This window comes from Lacerta agilis, chromosome 6, assembly GCF_009819535.1.
Source record: "Lacerta agilis isolate rLacAgi1 chromosome 6, rLacAgi1.pri, whole genome shotgun sequence".
NCBI lineage: Eukaryota > Metazoa > Chordata > Lepidosauria > Squamata > Lacertidae > Lacerta > Lacerta agilis.
In genome coordinates this window covers 82,708,768-82,729,997 of record NC_046317.1, presented here as the reverse complement: position 1 = coordinate 82,729,997, position 21,230 = coordinate 82,708,768, and the positions used below count along the sequence as shown (strand labels likewise).

General features: G+C 42.0%; 1 protein-coding gene across 1 annotated transcript; it reads left to right on the top strand.

The window, feature by feature from the left end:
* The first annotated feature begins 363 nt into the window (after nucleotides 1-363).
* LOC117049052 (androgen-induced gene 1 protein-like) lies at nucleotides 364-11,699 on the top strand. The gene is made up of 6 exons (XM_033153650.1): nucleotides 364-647; nucleotides 1,192-1,335; nucleotides 3,848-3,949; nucleotides 7,854-7,969; nucleotides 10,558-10,709; nucleotides 11,568-11,699. The coding sequence occupies exons 1-6, from the start codon at nucleotides 480-482 to the stop codon at nucleotides 11,591-11,593; spliced, it is 708 nt and encodes a 235-aa protein (XP_033009541.1). The 5' UTR covers nucleotides 364-479; the 3' UTR covers nucleotides 11,594-11,699.
* The last annotated feature ends 9,531 nt before the right edge of the window (nucleotides 11,700-21,230 follow it).

The window sequence follows — 21,230 nt, the reverse complement described above, 5'->3', positions numbered from 1 at the left end:
CTGCCACGGATCAAGAGGGTTTTAAGTGTTCTGACTGCCTACCTGCCATGAAGGTTTCTCGAAGAAAACACGGGGCGGAGGAGGAGGGGGGCGGCCCTGGCCACCTCACTGTGCTACCACCACCCAAACACACACACACATAAACAGGCGAAAAGACAGAGCAATCGCTGACATGGTACGGTCCATCCTCTGTGAGGTGAGGAGGCGTCGCGAGGAGCCAGTCAGGCTCACCTCCGTCAAGGCAGAAAGGCGCCAAAAGATGGCGGCGGGCGGCTGAGCGCCGACGACCTCCTGCAGCGCCTGCGCAGAGGGCACCATCGGCGCAAGCGGCCGCCGTTGGTGGCGCCTCGGCCTCGAGAGGCTGCGGCCCGGACCCGCCATTCCAGCCAGGGCGGGCGGGTGGGCAGCCGCCGCCGCCGCCGCTTCTCCACCACATCCATACGAGTCCCCTCGCCCGGCGTAGCGCTGGCTGAGCCACAATGGCTGTGCCGTTGCGGGGCCAGCGGGCCGCGACGCTCCTACATTTCCTCTGCTTCCTCTGGGCGGTTTTCGCCGTCACCCAGAACGCGGGGTTTCCCAGGTCGGTCCGCAAGGAACCGGACGTCACCTACGGGGGCTCCTGGAAACACCTGACCTTCCTGAACCAGGTGGTGGTGGCGGCGGCTGCGAAAAGGGAACGAGGGGGAAGGGAGAGCGGGAAGACGCCGCGCATGCGCAGATGGAGCGCTTCTTAGCCGCACGTGAAGGGCGGCGCGCGCGGGAAGGTGGGGGAGGGGGAGAAAAAGAGAGAGAGAGTTGAAATAGGTTACTCGCTGAGGTAAATTTAGTTTCTTTTGTGTGTGTGTCCCGTGAGTTTTATAGGAAAAAGTAATTAAATTAGTTATAAATCACAGTAACTCGCTTCTGTCACTCCTACGCTGCAAGTACGCTATGACTCGCATGCCCCCGTTTATTATTGTTATTTGTTGAGTCCCTGTCAGGGAAAAAGGCGGGTATAAATAAATAGATAATCCCACCATTATCTACAGGAGTAAGCTACAGTTCCCAGGATTCTTTTTTGGGGGGGGTGGAAGCAATGTGCTTTAAACTTATGGTGTGTGCATCCCTTGTTAAGAAACTAAACCAGAAAAGGAAAAAATATACATACTGAGCCCCATGCACATTTTTAATAGCTTCTTTGTGATTTCATAGGTTTTCCAGACAATCCTGTATCTGTTGTGTGTCATATCTGATACTGTAGCTCTGTGCACACCTTCATTAGAGAAAAGAATATCATCAGTGGTGGTGCCTCTCAGAGATTTCATCTTCTCTGCATATGTGTTTCCTATTGGCCTAGTAAGTAACTACAGTTTCTATTATTGAAATACATGTGTACTATAGAACAGCGCTCCTCATACCTGATGCATCCTGATATTTGGAACTACTTCCATTATCCCTGCTGGCTAAGTCTGATGGGCGATGTTCTCCAGATTTCTAAAAGACTGTCACAAAGAGCCTCGCATGTCTAAATGAAACCAACAGTACTGATATTTCTTAAAATACAAGAAGTAACGGTTGTGGTGGTGGTGGTGATGTTGTTCAGTCGTGTCCGACTCTTTGTGACCCCATGGACCAGAGCACACCAGGCACGCCTATCTTTCACTGCCTCTCAGTCGCTTCGAGAACACTGTCCAACCATCACATCCTCTGTCGTCCCCTTCTCCTTGTGCCCTCCATCTTTTCCAACATCAGGGTCTTTTCCAGGGAGTCTTCTCTTCTCATGAGGTGGCCAAAGTACTGGAGCCTCAACTTCAGGATCTGTCCTTCCAGTGAGCACTCAGGGCTGATTTCTTTAAGGATGGATAAGTTTGATCTTTTTGCAGTCCATGGGATTCTCAAGAGTCCTCCAGCACCATAATTCAAAAGCATCAATTCTTCGGCAATCAGTCTTCTTTATGGTCCAGCTCTCACTTCCATACATTACTACTAGGAAATCCATAGCTTTAACTATACGGACCTTTGTTGGCAAGGTGATGTCTCTGCTTTTTAAGATGCTGTCTGATGCTGCTGGTGGTGTAGTTTTCATTTAATTATCTTGCTGCATTCCAAGGGTGCTGAGTAGATTGTCACCTGGTATATTTAAAAAGGGATGATTTCCCTCCAAATGGTTTGAATCTAAGATGAGTGTGGGGCTTTACAAATCCCATTCTTAAAACCTACCACATTAACATTTAAATCAGAAACTTTGTTCTGAGAAGAAGAGCCCAGATAGTTCAGTTTTAATAATGAAGCTAACAGAGCTATAGAATGCTTTGATGGCGTTTCCTGCTTGGCAGGGGGTTGGACTGGATGGCCGTTGTGGTCATCCCCAGGGAAGTGGGCGAGCGGGGGATGAGGGGCGTGCGCTGGAGTGGCGCGGGGCTTTGCGCGCTCTTCCCAGCGCTCCAGCTGGGGCTCCGGAGGGCAGCCGGCTTGTAGCTTGCCCGCCGGCGCGCGAGCGCCCGCCCGCCCATGAGGGCGGGCGCGGGTTGGGGAGGGAGCGCCCGGTATGCCAGCGGGCTCGCGGGGGCGCCCCTGGGGGGCCTGGCGCCCTGGTGCACCGCACCACCCAGCCCCTATTACGAGACGGCCCTGCTTCCAACTCTATGATTCTATAGTTAACGATAGTCTCTAGCACAAGCATTCATAGATGCCACTGGAGAAAGCCTAGTAGGTTCAAGACTCCCTCCAGGTGTCTAGTTCCCAGTTTGGTACCCCCTCACCATTGAGGCTAGGAACCTCAATAGCACCCATCTGGAGGCTTCACCTGGGGCAGAAAAACCTGATAAAAGGAAGCAGTAGGGAAACCTGGTTTTAACAATAATAGCCTGTCCAAAGCTACTATTTGCATTTCAATGAAAGTCTTCATTGGCATCTCTGGCAACTTCAGAGAACATTTTTGGCAGGACTGCGTGGGAGAGAGAGTGTGTGTAAGGGCTTGTCCACATGAATTTACTATTCTGTTTGCAACTGTTCACCTATTTAATTTGCAAAGCATGCATGTTACCCTCAAACAACACCAATCCAGTAAACTGGGAAATTGGGCTACAAGATGCTTTGCTTGGGGTCACAGACAATTTGTTTCTGTGTTTTAAGGTGGGTGGATCATTCATCACTTTCTGCTACTCCCCTTTTCACATCCACTGCTTCCTCAATGTTATTTATTTATTAAGAATTTGAACAACGGACAGTAAAAGCAATCAGTGCCCTTTCTGTACTTAATTGGCATAACAAAATAAACAAATTAGGAGGTGACAAACACAGGAGGGAGCACCAGCTGGTAAGAAGGGGAGAGTCTGAAGTTGTACCTCATATACAAATGCTTTGATGGTGTTTCCTGCTTGGCAGGGGGTTGGACTGGATGGCCCTTGTGGTCTCTTCCAACTCTATGATTCTATGATTCTATGAAATACATTTGGATGTGAACTAATTCAGTCCTATTCAAATGAGGTGAGAGAGAAGGGAATTCATGGCTAAATGATGCTCAAATGTGGACAAACACTTAAACTCACTACTTAGGTTTCCTTGCAGCTATTTATTTGCAAAACAAGAAAGCTTGACCCTTAATACAGAGTGTTGGATGTTAAGGTTTTTTATTATTTTTATCTGGAGAAATAAAAGAAAACTATACTGTATTCACAAGGTGCTACTGGAAAGAAATTTTTATTTTGTATTCACAATAGTCAGGTTTTATTCACTGTAATAAGCGGGCTGTGGTAAGAAAGAAGGGGAAAGGTTAACAAATATTTGATTTGGAAAAACATTAACTGTCTATTGTTACTATTTGTCTGAGGATACAAGTGTTAATTGTCAAATGTTTTAATGACAGTTTGTACCTGTTGCTTTCTGGAGCCTTTATGCATATGACAGAGAACTAGTGTATCCTTTAGAGCTGGATGAAGTCAATCCAATTTGGCTTAATCATACTATGGTAAGTGTACAACATTTGTTTTTCAGGTACCGGTATCTCTTTTGCTGTGTTCAGTTCATTTATTGTTTATCTGATCATAATATTTTGCAGAACTTAGGTATAAGGGTCAGTTCAAATGTAATAGGTGAGATGATTATTTAACATTGTGTGCATAAGCTGCAGTGAATCTTTGGGTCATGTGTTCCCATTTCCTCTTCTGGATCATGCCAAAGATGAGATCAGAAGCACATGCTTCTAGGATTAAATTAAATGGACCACCCTGTTATGTCCAAACTACTGTGGGGCACACAGCAAGAACCCAGCCACTATGAATCCTGTGGAATCTCTGCACACAGGAATTTGAATCCCCTTATACTAGGGGTCAGCAAACTTACCGTGCCTCGGGATGGTGTCTCCAGTGCTGATTGTGCGGAGGGCGGGGGAGCGCGTGCCCACATGCGTGGGCACACGCTATTTCTGGCACACTTCCAGGTCGGAGGAGCACTGGAAATAGCTTATGTGCATGGGCCTCCACCGACACGGATGTGCACCGGAAATAATGCTTGCGCATGCGCACAAGCTGTTTCCAGTGCTCCTCCGACCCGGAAGTGGGCAGCCGCGTAGCGCAGCACCAGTAAGAGCAGGCGGCGGCAGTGGGGGGTGGGGGTTGCTGCGGGCTGGATAAACAAGTCCCTTGGGCCTTATCTGGTCCGCAGGCCTTAGTTTGGGGACCCCTGCCTCATACCACTATGCAAACATACCTCATATCCATTATTTGGACTCTACAGCAAAGGGAAGGAAGGAGAGGGCATGTAGCACAACATTCAGATAGACCCCTTTAAGATGTATATCTCCTTATTCCCACCATAAACAGACGACATCATCCACTCACCCTTCATTGCTAGCTGCTTCATATAACCACTGAGCCTCTTGGGCTTGCATATCGGAAGGTCAGTGGTTCGAAGCCCCGTAACAGAATGAACTTCCGTTGGTCTGTCCCAGCTCCTGCCAACCTAGCAGTTCGAAAGCACGCCAGTGCAAGTAGATAAATAGGTACTTTTGTGGCAGAAAGGTAAACGGTGTTTCCATGTGCTCTGATTTCCATCACGGTGTTACGTTTCAGCAGAAGCAGTTTAGTCATGCTGGCCACATGACCCGGGAAACTGTGTACGGACAAACACCGGCTCCCTCGGCCTGAAAGCGAGATGAGCACCGCAACCCCATTGTCGCCTTTGACTGGACTTGACTGTCCAGGGGTCCTTTACCTTTTACTTTTTATACCATGACAGCCCTTGTCTCACTTGTGCAGGCTGAGACTACTCCCTGACATTCCCCAGAGCCTGCATGAAAAGAGAGTGGTAGAGGGGTCACTACCCCCACCCACTCCACCAGTCAAAGCGAGATTGAACTATGGTGTGGGAAAATGTTATTTTATATGCTAACTCTAAACAACAAAATCAAAGCCTCTGTTTGACATTCTCAGGGCTAGAATAGACTCTGAAAGGAAAAACACACATGTATGTGGTTGACAACCAGTCACTCCAACAGAACTCCTGGGCCTTTGAAAGTAGCTTCAGAGACAGCAGAATAGCAGGTGTAGCAGACTTCCGGCGGCTGGCGCCATTGCGGATGGTCCTGGGTTGCTTCGGTGGCGAGGCACCCAGTTCATCCCGGGGGTTAGGAGCCCTGCAGCCGCATGCAGGGCTCTGGTTGGGGCGCGGGAAGAGCGTCCCGCGCCCTGGGCTCCCCGGCTATGCCCGTTGTGCTCCGAACCCTTCCCCCGCGCCCCCTGTAAGGGGGGAGTGGGGGTGAAGGGACCACGGAGTCGGGCTTCAGGGGACATGCCCCAACCGGGATGTTTACATGCGGCGGCAAAGTCCGTGAGGAGCGTCTCTGTTCTACCTGTCATTAAGAAGTTGCTAAGAAACCAGAAGCTGTGAGTAATTGACTGACTCTTTGTACTTCGGGAAAAGCTCTGGGATCAAAAGAAAAGGCAGCCCGCCTCTCTCCCTTCGGGGGTTGGAAGGAATTAACTCTTTAAGTGACTGCTGCTACACTAATCACTTGAAAGTGCTTGGAATTTGAAAACTGACTCTGTAGAGATTCCCTCTCAGGGGTTAATTGAGGAAAAATATCTCCATTTGAAGTTTTGGTCTTTATACTCTGGCTTCGGAAGAAATGGCGGCGATTTGGAATTGCGCAGGAGAAAATTGAGACAAAGGAGGAAAAAGACAGGAAATGTAATTTGATACCCACCTCCCTTCCCCGAAGATGTTGGACTTTGCGCTCATGCTGGCACAGAAGGACTGGGAGGTAGAGGAAAAGCTCACTGTCTTTCAATTGGAGCTGGCTAATCGAAAATTAAGAGTCTTGTGTGGGATTATAAATGGAAATAATCTGTATTCCACAGAGGAGGCTTTCCAAAAAATCTACTCAATGGAAACAGACTTTTGCAAAGAGCTGGAAGATGTGCTGGAAGGATGGTCTGAGATGGTAGAGCAAATCCGATTGGAACAGGGACTGTTTTCAGGGGGTGGCAGAAACCCTGAAACGGAAAGTTTTTTAATATCTAGATTCCGAGGTGGCAGCTCGGGGTCGAGGGACAGAGAATTAAGATTTCTACAAGAAGAAGAATTTTGGTACAAAGCTACGGAGAAGCTCAGAATGCAGAGGATGAACATCTTGGAGCTCGATGCAGGGTTTGTTGTGGTTGTAACCTGGATCTGTGGACATTCAGAAGCATACAATAGGGGATTCGGTTCTGGTGAAAGACAGGAGAAGACAATGGACAAAAGGGGAGTGGGTTGAATTAATCATTGTATAACATAGATGGTCTGCCATGGTATCCGAAATCGGAGTGTGAAGTTTGTTAAATAAGTTTATTTTAAATAAGTAAGGAGATATTGAATTTAAGTTAAAAGCAGCATGCTAAATGATAGAAGAAATAAGTTTAGCTCTAAGAATATTTGGTTAAGTTTTAGGTTATAATGCAAAAGATAAGACAAAGGTGTTTTTTCTTTCTATATCAAGATAAGTTAAACTTCTATGGAGAAAAGATGTTAAGGAGAAAGTGTATTGTATTAAAACCGAAGGTGTATAGGCGGGGGAAGTCAAGTGTCAAGATTCGGAACCAGAATTTTTTTTTTTTTCTATAGCAAGATATACAGATAAGAAGAAGAATCCTGACATTATGTGTATGTGTATTTGTATTTGTGTTTGTTTTGATATTTGTAGGTGTGGGGGTTGGGTTTATGTTGTTTTGTGAAAATGCCAATAAATTCTGTTAAAAAAAAAAAAAAAAAGAATAGCAGGTGTAGCAGGTCATGACAGTGGCGGATTTAGGGCAGTGCAGATGGTTCCCCTACTGAGCCGAGGGGACTAATGATAATAAGGCCTAACCCATATTTATACAGGTACCTATTCAAAGTTGGGGGCATCAAATTTTGTCCTCACTCAGGGTGTGATATTACAAGTGATTGCCAAAGAAGAAGACTTTGCTTGAGGAAACTGAGCTAAGGAACTGCTTGTGTCAGGGAGGAAACCACTGTGGCAAAGAGTTCATAAATTTCCCAAGATGGATCAGACAGCCATAGAAAATGATGTCAGTAATTGCCAGCTGATTGAAAATGCCCCCATGTGCCACTATTTTGTAAGTGCTGCTACCCCTGCATGTGACAGTGGACCTCAGTCATTTTCAACCATCCTAAGTGGGCCCTAAGGGTAGTAAATTTGAGAACAGCTAAGCTAGACTATAAAAATATTTACTTGGAATAAAACATGTAATAGAAATTCAAAAAATGTAATTTAATACAACTACTGAAAACAATACAACAAACAATAAAACTTTGTTTTGATTTCCCATATGTTTCCATCTTATTTATTTATTTATTTGTGTGTGTGTGTGTGTGTGTGTTTTGTTTTTTAGCATACCACCATCCTCCCACTGCTTTTCATAGAACTGTTCATTTGTGATCATAAGTATCCTCGTAGATCAAGAGGAATTTTGGGACTTTGCGTCTTTGCAGTTGTATACCTCTCATGGTAGGTATCAAGTATCTTTTTCAAATACAATTCAGATATAAAGCATTTTTGATCATTTTAGTTGGATTGTTCCTTTTATATTCACAAATCCTTTTTTAAAATAAATTTTAAAAAGCATAGGAAACATATGGTGCATGCTGCCTATTGGAATCTGTATGTGCAATGGCTTCTTTAAAGCAGTGTTTTTCAACCTTTTTTGGGCAAAGGCACACTTGTTTCATGAAAAAAATCACGAGGCACACCACCATTAGAAAATGTTAAAAAAATTAACTCTGTGCCTATATTGACTATATATAAAGTAATTCTCTTGAATAGGATTCAAATAAACACAATTTTTCCCACGCACACCAGGCAACATCTCACGGCACACTAGTGTGCCGCGGAACAGTGGTTGAAAAACACTGCTTTAAAGTAACTATTTTACTATATTTACCATGTTGATCTCAAGATACTTTAAACATACAACATTTTATCATAAATTGTCTGATAAACTCATCTAGTATAAAACTATATGAAAACGCTTATATTCAATATTCTATTTGTTTCATATAATTAATAAAATTAGACCAGAGCCTCCCAAATTGTTCTTGGTTTTGCCTCCTTTCTCTTAAACATACCATTTTAATAAGTTTAAAGGTCATTGCAGTGTTGGTATCTTATTAAGCCACTCTTGTTGATATTTTATGAATGTGCCACTTAGCAGCTATTAATTAACATTTTTGCTGCAGTTAATTTCTCAATAAATTATGATGATCTGATCACACATCATTTTCAAAATAGCCTAAAATAATTTGTAATTGATGCAATGTAATTATACAGTGGAACCTCTGTTTTTGTTTTTTGTTTTGTGTTTGTTTTTTATCCCCACCCCACCCTGGAACCTCTGTTTTTGAGCATCTTGGAAGTCGAACGTTTTGACTTTCGAACACCAAAAACCCAGAAATAACTGCTTTGGTTTTCAAACGATTTTCGGACGTCGAACATGCCATTTTGAGTTTCCCTATTGTTTTGAGGCTTCCGCTTTCAGTTTTAGAATATTTTGGAAGTCAAATGGTCTTCTGGAACACATTACATTTGAAAACCGAGGTTCCACTGTATTACGTCTCTAACAATTTTTGGCTTCTTTGAACTCATTTTCTGTAATTCATTGGACTGTTTATGCAGCCATAAAATATTGCAAGCAAATATTACGCTGCTAATGCCTATTGCTCCATTACTGTTTCTTTAATTACCATGAACATAGTCCTACTATCATCAATTTGATCCATTTATGCAAGACCTTAAAATACTATTTATGTGGTAGGAGGCACAGATTAATTCTAGTGTAGCCATTTAGTTAGTATTTTTGACTAGTTAAATTATTAGTTAAATTAATTTATCATGAGCAGCACACAGGCAAATAGCTTTTTTAGTCTTAAATATTGACAACAGATGCCACATGTAGCTGGTGTAAATACACAGTTCAGAAACCGCATATCATTCCTTTAGGTGTAAGGGGATCTTAGGGGCTTTCCGCAAAGAAACACTGTGGCTCTTGTGGGTACATATATACAGTACAGGAATTTATTATGTACAAAAGAACACAACGGAGTCCATAGTTCACACATCCTTTCAGTCAGTTTCAGATCCTGGAAGTAGTTGCCTCCGCGATCCTTTCCAGCAAAGTAACCTGGGTACCGCGAGTCTCCGCTTCTGTTCCCTGCGTTTGAGACTTCTGCACAGTTGCGGAGAAGGGGCTGCTACCTCCCCTTCCGTCCCAGAACTGCTAAAGTGTTTCTTAGGCTCCCTAGGGCTAGAGACCCCCTCCACCGGGCTCCCCTCCTGCCTGTCGCTTCTGAGTGACGATGCCTGACTGCTCTGGTCTTGCTCAGACTCTCCAGCATCTGAGAGCCCTTGCGCCTCCCCGCTTTGCTCTATGCTGCTCCCTGGTGGTCCCTTGACATTAGGTTCCTAAGAATAGAAGCCTGAGGGCTCAATAAAGCTGCCCTTCAGTGTCTGTTACATTAGCTTCCTTAGCATGCAGTTGCTGGAGCTCTGAAGAGGAAGCTATATACAGTACTTGTTGCTGTCTGGTGTTTTTATGGTACTGTGGTTGGTATCCTGATAGAGATTCTAGCCGTAGCTACCTCAAACCAATGCAAACCCATTTTTAACCATGTCAAGCATTAATTATAAACCAACTGGATGGTGTGGAACATTACCGGTACATTAGATTTCACATGCTTTATATTTCTTCTAGATGCTAAAAAGATTTCACAAATATTTACCAAGCCCCATTTCACTCAGAAATTTCTGCTGAATAATCTTTATTTTTTAATGAAGAAAAATTAGTTGTTTTAGGAAATTAGGAGATGATCTAGCAGAAGTAAAATATTCATAGTTCATATGGTCCTCCATTTAAATCAATATTGCTTTCAAGTATGAATTGTACTTCTATATTTTTAAGGAAATCCAAATTTATGCACTTACAGTTTTGTATTTGTAATTATCAGCAAATATACAATAGTTTTTTCCATGCAACTTCAGAAATCAACTATCTACCTATAAAATTTATGGCTATTTGTGACTCTGTCTCCCCTTGTTTCTAGGATAGTGTGGGTAAACTATGCAAGTGGGATTTGGGCATATCCAGTTTTAGGAGTTCTCTCTCCTTGTGGACGGGCAATATTTATCTCCGTAGCTTTTCTTATAATGGTAATCTTCTACTTCGTTGGGGAGCAACTAACAAAACTCTTGTGGGGTAAGTAGGATTTTTTGTTTGTATTTTCAGTGCTGTAGCTGGCACAAGGAATGGAATTTCCCAATATTCAATGCATAAGTGAGAAGAGTCATTTAAGTTGGTTCCCCAAGAAACGCTGAAGTCATGAAGACACTTAACCTGGGAGTAATTTCAATGCATTCAATTAACTTTTGAGATGACTTGTCTAAGACTGAGCTGTGAATGTGTTCAGTCAGAAGCAAGTTCTATTTCACTTGTAAGAAGACTATAGTGATAAATACAATGCCTCTTGGGTGCACTTTTGGGCACTGAAGGGATTCCCACAGTCATTTTGCTGAGCCTTCCCTTTCACCCCAAAGATTCTTGGCCAGCCATGCTGCCACTGTACTAAATGCTTTGCAACAGCTTTACCATTTCAGACCTCATGAGGTGCTCTCCCAGTACACATAGTTCTCTAGAAGTCCAGCACACAAGCCACTTCCACAGCCATCTGAAATTCTCTGTACACTGAGGACTTGGAGAGAAGCATGTCACTACATAGCTGCATGTGAGGTCCAGCTGGAACTCATATTAACATGAATAGCACAGCATCAGCAGTTACAAGTGGGGGAAGCAGAGAACCCAGAAGAGCATAGGTTGTCAGTGGTCAGGACGCACTGCCTGGTCTTAGCCTGAGTTGGGTCACAACATCAGCACTACCACCATACAAATATATGGTACAAAAATTAAGAAATGGTTCCCTAAATTCATGTTAAAGGAAGTGGGTTCCAGGTCTGGAAACACAGAACACTTCTCCAGGGGAGCATTTGTGGGAGGGTTCTACATTCCCATATGTAGGAAAATATTCTAAAGTTTAGTGTTCTTTTCTTTCTCTTCCAGCAAAACGTAAAAGGAAATGCACATAGAGAAGAACCTGGGGAAAGTATAAGGTCATTAAAAGTGCAAGCTCACTTATGGAACAGAGTGAAACTTTAATCAAGATAAAAGCATTCGTAACAACCTCTTCTTAAAGATTAAGTCTACTGAAAATGGCCTTTTCTCACGACACGTAATATATAGTGCCATCAAAATAGAAAGTGGGGAAATGTACCAAATCAGATTAACAGTGCTTTAAACAATGTTACTAATTTTTGTATAGGAAAATTGGGTATATATAAGAAGAGTTTGGATTTGGATTTGATATCCCGCTTTATCACTACCTGAAGGAGTCTCAAAGCGGCTAACATTCTCCTTTCCCTTCCTTCCCCACAACAAACACACTGTGAGATGAGGGGGGCTGAGAGACTTCAAAGAAGTGTGACTAGCCCAAGGTCACCCAGCAGCTGCATGTGGAGGAGCGGAGACGCGAACCCGGTTCCCCAGATTACGAGTCTACCACTACACCACACTGAATTACATACATATTTAATGTGTGCATTATACATGGTAACTTAAGGCAGTATGTGTTCCCTTTTGTGTTTGTCCCTATCTTGTAATTGATTGATTTTGATAGGCCAGTTAAGTACAGACAGAGCATATGCACAGATAGTTGCATCTGCACCTTGTTTTTTATTTATTTATTTATTTATTTATTTAAAATACCCACCTAAGAAGTGTACACAGTCAGGCAATTGTAAATGTTCTTGTGCAATTTTCTGGTTATTTGCAACTCTAGGAGATCAAAAGAAATATATAGAAGCTCTTGGTGCACACTAAATAGCATACTGGAAGAGAAATGAAAGCAAGAGTGCACCAGAAATAGTTATGAGAATAAGGGGGGGGGAGAGAAAGTAGTGGGCATAGAAAGGGAAGTACCGTAGCAGGAAGTGGCAATTGATCCAGTCACCTCAAAACATTGAAACAAATCATCTGTGACATCTAGTGCACCAGTGTGGAGTCTGATTTCCCACTTTTGCATTATCCCCAGATTGGGTAAACCCAATTTTACAGGGGGGAAACATTGAGATTTGTGTTTTATGACTGTGGACTGTGCAAATTAAATTGGAATGCAAACAGCTGCAAACACACAGTAGACTCCAATGTGGACAAGCCCTTAGTTAAAAGGTTAAAATAAATACGGCTCTATACTGTGCTTAGTAGGGTTAATGAAAGTGAGTGGGTCTTTATATGTGTTGTATTTTGACATGTTCTGTTCCTTTTCCTGAGCCTGTGAGCAAGACCCAAATACAAATTCACATAAATAATCTTGGTGAATATGAACTACAATCCTAAATGTTCCTAAAATACAATCCTAAACGTTCCCATAAATGTCAGAACAAAATAAAAAATAAAAAAAATTCCTTCCAGTAGCAGCTTAGAGACCAACTAAGTTTGTTCTTGGTATGAGCTTTCATGTGCATGCACACTTTTTCAGATACCCATAAATGTGTCAGTCTTAAATCAGTCATGAATCTGTATAGGACTAAGGATGCAATTTACCTCTTTTTAAATAATTATAGTATCTACAAGCGGCTATCAGGGTTGTGGCATGTAACAAGATCCAGTTGAATAAATCAAGTCTTTTCAACAACAACAATCTTTATTACGGTCCAGAGACCCAACAAATCATTACAAAGCAATACACAATTCAGACAACCTGCCTTCAGGTTTCACAAGCATTTTGTTCAGACTTAGAGATAGGGATCATTGGTTCTTGCAACCACTGATAGAAACTTCGCCACTGCTAATGTTCTAGCGTTTCTCCGGTCTTCCAATAGGAACCTGACATAGTAAGCCTCTGATTTTCCCGGGAAAGGAACCAGCAAGAGTAATATCAGTTCAGCCCTGGCTTGCTTGAATTTCACACAGTGCAGAAAAATATGTTTTATAGAATCAGTGTCTTGGGCACACCAACATAGTCTGTCCTGGTAGGGAACTCCTCTCAACCTGCCATCCAACACTGCAAAAGGAAAAAAATTTAGTCTGGCTTTGGTGAATAGCCTTTGGTAATTTGGTACTGTCAGGTTTTTAATGTAAGATGTTAACTTAAAGACATACCCATATTGTACTCTTACTGCCAATGGACTGCATACTGTGTGTGATCAAGATTGCAAATCACTGTATGTATTATCCCATAATCTTTGCTTTAACGTCTTTAGGGTACCTTCATAACCAGGTAATAGAGTTGGGGGGGGGGGGAGGTGACAGACCAATAGAAGTGGCTTTTCTAGCCATGGTTTTCTGCCAATTGCTGACATACTCCCCATTGGTCAGGTGTTGATACAAACCCTTCCCTAGATCAAACACTGCAATCTTGAGCCAATGTTTTAGTGCAGCCTTAGTTGAAATTGGGCATTCACCAGCTTCTAGCAAAAGTATGGAGTTGGGGACACAGTTGGGTACCTGCAGCAGAGATCATAAATTTTTTGCCTGGAAGCCGTCTAGCTTGGGCAGGTCCCCATTATGCCAGACATTTGCAGCGTACAGGAGTTGGGAGACAGATTTTGCATTGAAAACCCTTAAGGCTGCTTTGTGATCTCCGCCTTTTGAAGGGAGGTTTGCCAGTGTACTTCCAAGATCTTGTATGATGGAATGTATGCCTTAGATAGCTGAAGTATTTAATCTGTTCAATGTTATGGCCATCCAGCACCCATTTAAGCTGGGTGAAGCTTCTTTCGAATACTAAGATTTTAGATTTTTCATAATTAATGGATAAGCCATTTCCAAGACAGTAATCGGAAGGAGGAGGAGGAGGAGGAGAAGAAGAGGAGGAGTTTGGATTTCCTTAGCAGGTGTTCAAGTCTTTTCTTTTTGATGAAGGCTAGGCAACCTTTCCCTTAGAACTAATCCAGAATGAGACTTTTGAACATTTAATTTCAACAAATATCCCTTTTATCTCAGGTCTTGTGAACTAAAACCTTGGATGTGAATATGCTGAAGTCGTGTAGGAGGATAGGTCTGTCAGTGGCTGCTAGGCATTGTGGCTGTGCTCTTCACAGTTGGAAGTAGTGTTCTTAATAGCAGCTGCTGAAAACCACAGGAGGGGGAGTGCTCTTGTATTTGGGTCCTGCTTTTGGGTTTCCCACAGGCATCTGGCTCGCCACTGTGAGTACAGGATACTAGACTAGATGCATCATTGGCCTGATCCAGCAGGCTTTTCTTACTTTCTTTGCATGACTTAAATCTTTTGGACATTGTTTTTAAATGTTTTCAAGCATAGTGTCCAGAATGTACAAAGCAGGTGGAACAAACTAATTAAAGACCTATTTGCAATGGTGGATTTAACTTGTTAATTCAGGGCAGCGTACAGGCATAGCCAGCATTCTCCTCTATGTTTGACGGTGCACCATTTCCAGGCCTTTCAGATTATATTTCTCATTGTAAAATCTTACTGTGTTTTCCCCCAGCGGTAATAAAAATCTTCTAGCCAAATGTAGCCTATAAATCACTAAGAGCATGCAGTAGGCTGAATACTCCTAGAACTTCTATTTTGTGGTAACATATCTGAAATGTTTCAGAACTCCTGCTGAACCTGCTGCCTCCTGAGATTTGGACTAAAGGGCCCAAAGAACTGTTACTTCCATCTAATTAAATAAGACATCACATCAAACCAAGCTTTGGTTAATATATATTAGCTGTCAGAAACTCTGACCTTATATTAAGAACTCATATTTTAAAAGTCAAACGTTAGTGTTCATTTTATAATCATCAGAAGATTGAAAATAAAGTATTGGTGAAAGCCTTGCATGCTATTGGCCTTTTTCCTCCTTGGGTACATCTCCAGGTGGGTTCTGCCCACATGGAAGACCTACTTGGTCTGAACTGCCAACTCATGTAGATACATGTAATCATGCATGTGGGCATAGCCAGGATTTTTGTTGGGGGGGGGCAGAACCGACGTGATTGGTCAGTTAGTTATTTCTATGGTTTCACTTGATCCAGGGAGGGCAACTGCCCCCCTTGGCTATGTCCATGATCAGACACACACATTCTCTCCCCTCTGTCTGACTCTTTCTTCCTCCTCACTGTACTCAAACTTCTCCCTTTTCCATTCCCCAGCTGCCTTAAGTGACTGAGATGTTTAGCCCTAAAATATTCTCTTGTATGAAGGTACTGTATCCAAACATCTGCCATTGTTTAAAAGTGCCATTTTCTTCTCCATCCCTTCTTTACCCAAACTGCCATTGTTTTAAGCCACCACATTTCCTGTGTCCCTCCTTTCTCATTCACATGCCATAGTCAACACTTGTTCAACCTGCCTTCTCTTTTGCTTTCCTATCCCACCTTGACTTCATGCAAACCTAGGATAATGGCACTGCACATCTTCCAAGGGGGTTGCACAATACCGGTAATAGCCTTACATTTTATTTATAGGAAGAAGGGGTGTGTGTGTGAGAGAGAGAGAGAGAGAGAGCAACAGCAGCAGCTTGAAGAAATGTTGCCACTCTAAAAGCAACCTTGGCACAAACTTTGGTGGAAGAAGCAATTCACACAAATGCACTCCCTCATCAAGGAGTCTGACTTCATAGCCCTGTATGAGATGACTGTGTAGGAATTACCTGCCTGGCCCCAAAGTAAAAACTTTTAAATTCCATTGATTTCAAAGGGGGGAAAGTGCTCACATATCTCCTGCTTCAACCAGCTAGACTTAAAAGAGCTTAATTTGGGTCTGGATCACACCCACTATTTCATTCAATTAACTAGAATAAAGAAAATCATACGTAATTTTCAGGTAACATTTCACAGAAAATTTTATAGTGTAGTCTCAAATGAGCAAACAAATCTCATTTTAACACATTATTCAGATTAAAGCCACAGATTTAACACCCTGATCATTGGGACATTCTACATTCAACCCTGTTATAATGCATGACAGTTTCATCTCAGCATCAGGTTTTTGACATCTTGCTAATTGTTTCACGTTGTCAATGATAGGCTTACCATGAAGCATTGTGAAGTACTTGGTGCAGGCAGCTGGTTCTCATTCTCTTGCCTCCATTGTCCTCCATCTCTGAATCGTGGTGTTTTGTTTTAAATGAATTCCAGTCCTGAGCAGTCATTTTGCATCAGGTGTAAAAATATCTAAGTCCTGCAGTGATTCTTGGTACAGTATTCTTCATCTTAAGTATACATTACTGTTGCATGAAGATTTAAGATTAGTCTATCAGAAAAATGATTATAAGTACAAGGATATCCATTGTTAGAATCCAAAATGTTTTCATAAACTACATGAGTTTTGGAAGGGATATTATGACTCATTCCTGAAAGAATGAATCATTAAGAGAATGTTCCACAGCAAATATGTTGCCCTGTAACTATCAGAAATATTTCTTCATTGCAACATTCTACCATTTATCCATATATTCTCCAGCCAGAAAGGGGGAATCATTTTCCTTTAAGTGAAATCTTGTGTGATATAAAACAGGGTGTGTGGAGAGAGCTAGCATGTTGAGGACATAACTACAGGTGGGCAGGGTATAAATAATAAATTATTTTTCTTAATCCAGCTACATTTCACTCTTATTTATTCTTTGAGAACAGTAAACTTAGCCATTTTTGTTTTGCTTGTGACTTCTGTCTCTGAGCTTCAGGGTGTTTTAGCCATATGTATACTTCAAGAATTGTGCAGGAACATCAAACTAACATTTAAGACTAACAACTCTGGATTGCTATTCACATGTTCTTAGCCTAAAGTTACCGGTACCTATTGTACATTGTATACATGATCTGAGAAATATACACCCCTTTCATTCATCAGTTTCAACCGTGTTTGATTTTCCTTTAAGCTGAAAATTCTAGTGTCTACTCCAACTATTTTTTGGTCATGGCTTACAAGATTCAGCCTGTCAAGACTATTTATTCACTTCACTGTTCATAGATCAGATAAAGTATATTATAGAGTTGTCAGTTGAGCACCTTCACATCCTGTTCAGATAAATATTTAGTTAAGTCAGTTGTCTCAGTGCTCTGGGATGATTACTGGCTGACTGACACTGCTTTTTAAATAGCTTTGAAATTGCTCTTTTTTCCCTTCTATGAAGGGATGCAAACTCATCTAACTTTAGAATAAGACACAAACAAGGCATAAGGCCATATTTATTTGATCTGCCTTAGGGAAGAAATCTGGCTGCACAGTATGGCTGCATCCAAGTACATACTGATATCTTCCTCTGCCATGGATAGAACTAGATTGGTTTTTTGATATACAAACACCAACCTGATTTTTTGTTGTGGCAGAACACAGATGTATTCTTATTCATATCTAGTCATATTGTTTGAAATGTAGGCCTTGCCTCTATTAACAGAGAACCACTTCATAATACTATTATTTATTTATATGGTTTCTTCTACATTCATATATTTAAGTCAATGGAAGTTCCTCAACTCAGGGCTTATCCACAGTTCCTCTTGTCCTGCTGATTTCCCCTGGGAAAAACTGCTCTTTAGCACTCAATCAGAGCAAAAAGCAATTTGGATTTGCTCCAGGTTGACATTTGCTACAATATAGCGCCAACGAGCATATTTTCCCTGGGAAGGAGCAGGGCAAGTGGAAAATTGCTTGGACCTGTGCCTAGAAATTGTGGGTCAAGCAGGAAACCACTCAAACATGGGACAAGCATAAGTGTGGACAAGCCCTCAGTTGAAAGTATAATTTCATAGTAAAATTCAGAGATCAAGCAATCATCCTGATACAAAATTATCTAATTATGTGAGTCATCTGCCGTAGCTGATATATTATTTCTTGGGGCTCACACTATCACATTCTTGAGTGACAAAAATAGTCCACCCACAGATAAGAGCACATGTACTGACAAAATTACAGTATGAAATGCATACAACCAAATAGCTTCACACATACACAGACTATCCAAGCATTTTCCATATGTTATCAGTGGTCATTGTGCCACTGCAGCTTCATGAACTAGTGTTGGAATAGGAAGCTTTTTCAGGTCAAAGCTACCTGTGTGCTTATGTCTGCTGTGCTGTATTGGTATTTACCAAATAATATACAGCAAGAACATGTTTAATTAATGACCAAGAAATTTAGCGATTGTTATTGTGCAGTGCCTTCAAGGTGTATGATGCGTTATAGGCTAGCATAAGCAAAAATTCATTTACCTGCCCCAAGGAGAATGCAGTGTACACTGGAGGGGGCACATGGAAAGAGATGCATTCTTCTAATACTAGAATTTGGGTTCACCCAATGATAATGATTGGCGGCAAATTCAGAATAGGCAAAAGGAGGTGCTTCATAAAGCACATAATTAAGGTGTGGAAGTCACTGCACAAGGTGTGATAGCAGCCGCTACACTGGACGGCTTTCAAGTAGGGTTAAATAAATGCATGGAGGATAAGTAGCCGTGTTACTGTAGGGCCACATCCTGGAAACAACAGCAGGGGAAAGCTATTGCCTTCATAGCTTGCTTTACAGCTGCCGTGGGAAATACAGTGCTGAATTAGATTGATCTGATCAAGCAATGTTCTTCTTTGATTCCCCTCCAGTGGCCTTCCTGTGGGCTCTGTTGCCACAGACACCACTTTTTCCGTAGCTCATTAGCAACCGACCCATGGGCCACCCTTAGGAGGATAAATGCAAAGCAGAGGCCTTTGGATGCTCACCACTGGAGTGCAGCTTGCAGTAGAAGGGTGAATATTTGGAGTTTCAGCTTGCAAATGCACCTGATTAATCTCTGCAATCATTTGTAGCACAAATTGACCAGATACCACGCTCCTAATTGTTTTTGGTAAAAGGGTTGTTTACCCCTCTCTCTCTGCTGCCCCAGGAATGAAAAGTGAAGGTTGGAATACATCCCTTAACAGTGAATTTCCATTATTCTGGAAAAATTCTTTGAAAAAGCTGCAGCCGGTAGCATGAGTCATGCAATATGTGTGCTTCACTTCAAACATGGTGAATCACTTTTTAAATTGAAATGATGCATCTATCATGAACAGATTTAAAAAAAAAACACCTCCACTTAAGAAAGTTGTGTGCCATCTGCATAGGACATTTTGGTGTTCTGAAAAATGTACGGATTATAAATGCATGTGAGCACAATCTGCTGTCTCTTTTCATTATTTAATGTCTTAAATAAAGAAGTCAGAGGCCAAATTTGAAAGAAATGGGTCATTTGAAAATATTACATTCTTTCTAGACTTAACAGATGTCGTTAATTGATGGAAACTGTTGAGTTCGTGCAATTCTGCATTCAGGTGAGCTTATGCCTCTGGAGGCAGAGCATAGCCATCACTGCTAGCAGCGGCCAATGATATCCCATCCTTTTTTAAAGCCATCTGATTTGTTGGCCATCAAAGTTGGTGGTTCCATCATTCTTTTGGTCACCCTGCCTTCCACCCTACCAATGTGGCATCAGCACTCACTGGCAATAACGATGGGGTGGGGAGCCTGTGCAACCCTCCAGAATCAGATCATCTAGTCAATATTCTGTCTCTCATCAACCCCAACCAGCATGGTCAATGGACAGAGATTATGAGAACTGCAGTCCGGCTGCACCTGGGGAGTCAGAAGCTCCCCATCCTTTCCATAAACTGAAAATATTGCTCTTCCTTTCAGCCTACACAAAGAGGAGAGAACTGGGCATTTTTAAACAGGCTTTCCTTCCATAAAGGGCTAGACTGCCTTCAAAATGGCACACATCACTCCATCTGGGGATCATCTGCGTGCAGAATTTGAACATTAAAAATGTTTCACCACAGATGTTTCTTCCACCATATGTTCCTTACATCTACTGAAGAAAATGCAACATCTTGAAAGGATTGCCAAGGCCAAACAAGTGTAATTTATTACTTTTATGCCTGCAACAGAAGAAAAACACGCCTACAAGAATGCAGGCTACAAAACCAACAGCTTATGACTGGCATTTTTAAAAACAATTTTAAAAATGTTGAAGCAAATGGGAAGGAAACAGATTAGACACGCAGCGATGTTTTTCCAAAGCAAACTTTTCCAATGCAAATCTATCCCAGTATTTTTATAATGACTTCTGAATCATGTTCTTTTTCACATTGTTTGATGATTGGTAATCATCATCTGTCCCTACTTTCCTTCCATCAGCCTTCAGAACCAACTGATGATATCCTGTATAAAGACACAGATTTATATGCTGGTTTTGCATTTACACAAAATTTAAGATAAAATTGTGTGGAACTGGCAAGAAGAGGAAATATTCTAATAAACTATACAAAAGTAAAACGCAAAAATGCCTTTGAAAGAGCAGGTTTGCTGTTGCTGCTGCTGCTGCTATTAAACAAAACATTCATGTGCTTTAAATTACCAGTTCTTCTGCCCAATCACAACTGCCCCAATGTGTGAGCATACCTTACTCCTCCCCACCCTCCAGATCACATGTTATTTTATGTGTGTGTGTGTGTGAGAGAGAGAGAGAGAGAGTGATGTTGATGCCTTGCTGAGTTCTTTGCCTTCACAAGGTGATTTACAAAGCATGAAAACACAATTACCAAAAAAAACCCCACAAAACAGCAAACCTGCAGCAGCTAAAGATTTCCCCCCCACAAGTACAGCCCAATGTATAAATAAATGTGTCTTTGGAGTGGCATTTTAAAAAATGACCGACAGGAGTTATATATTATTTAATTATTTATTTA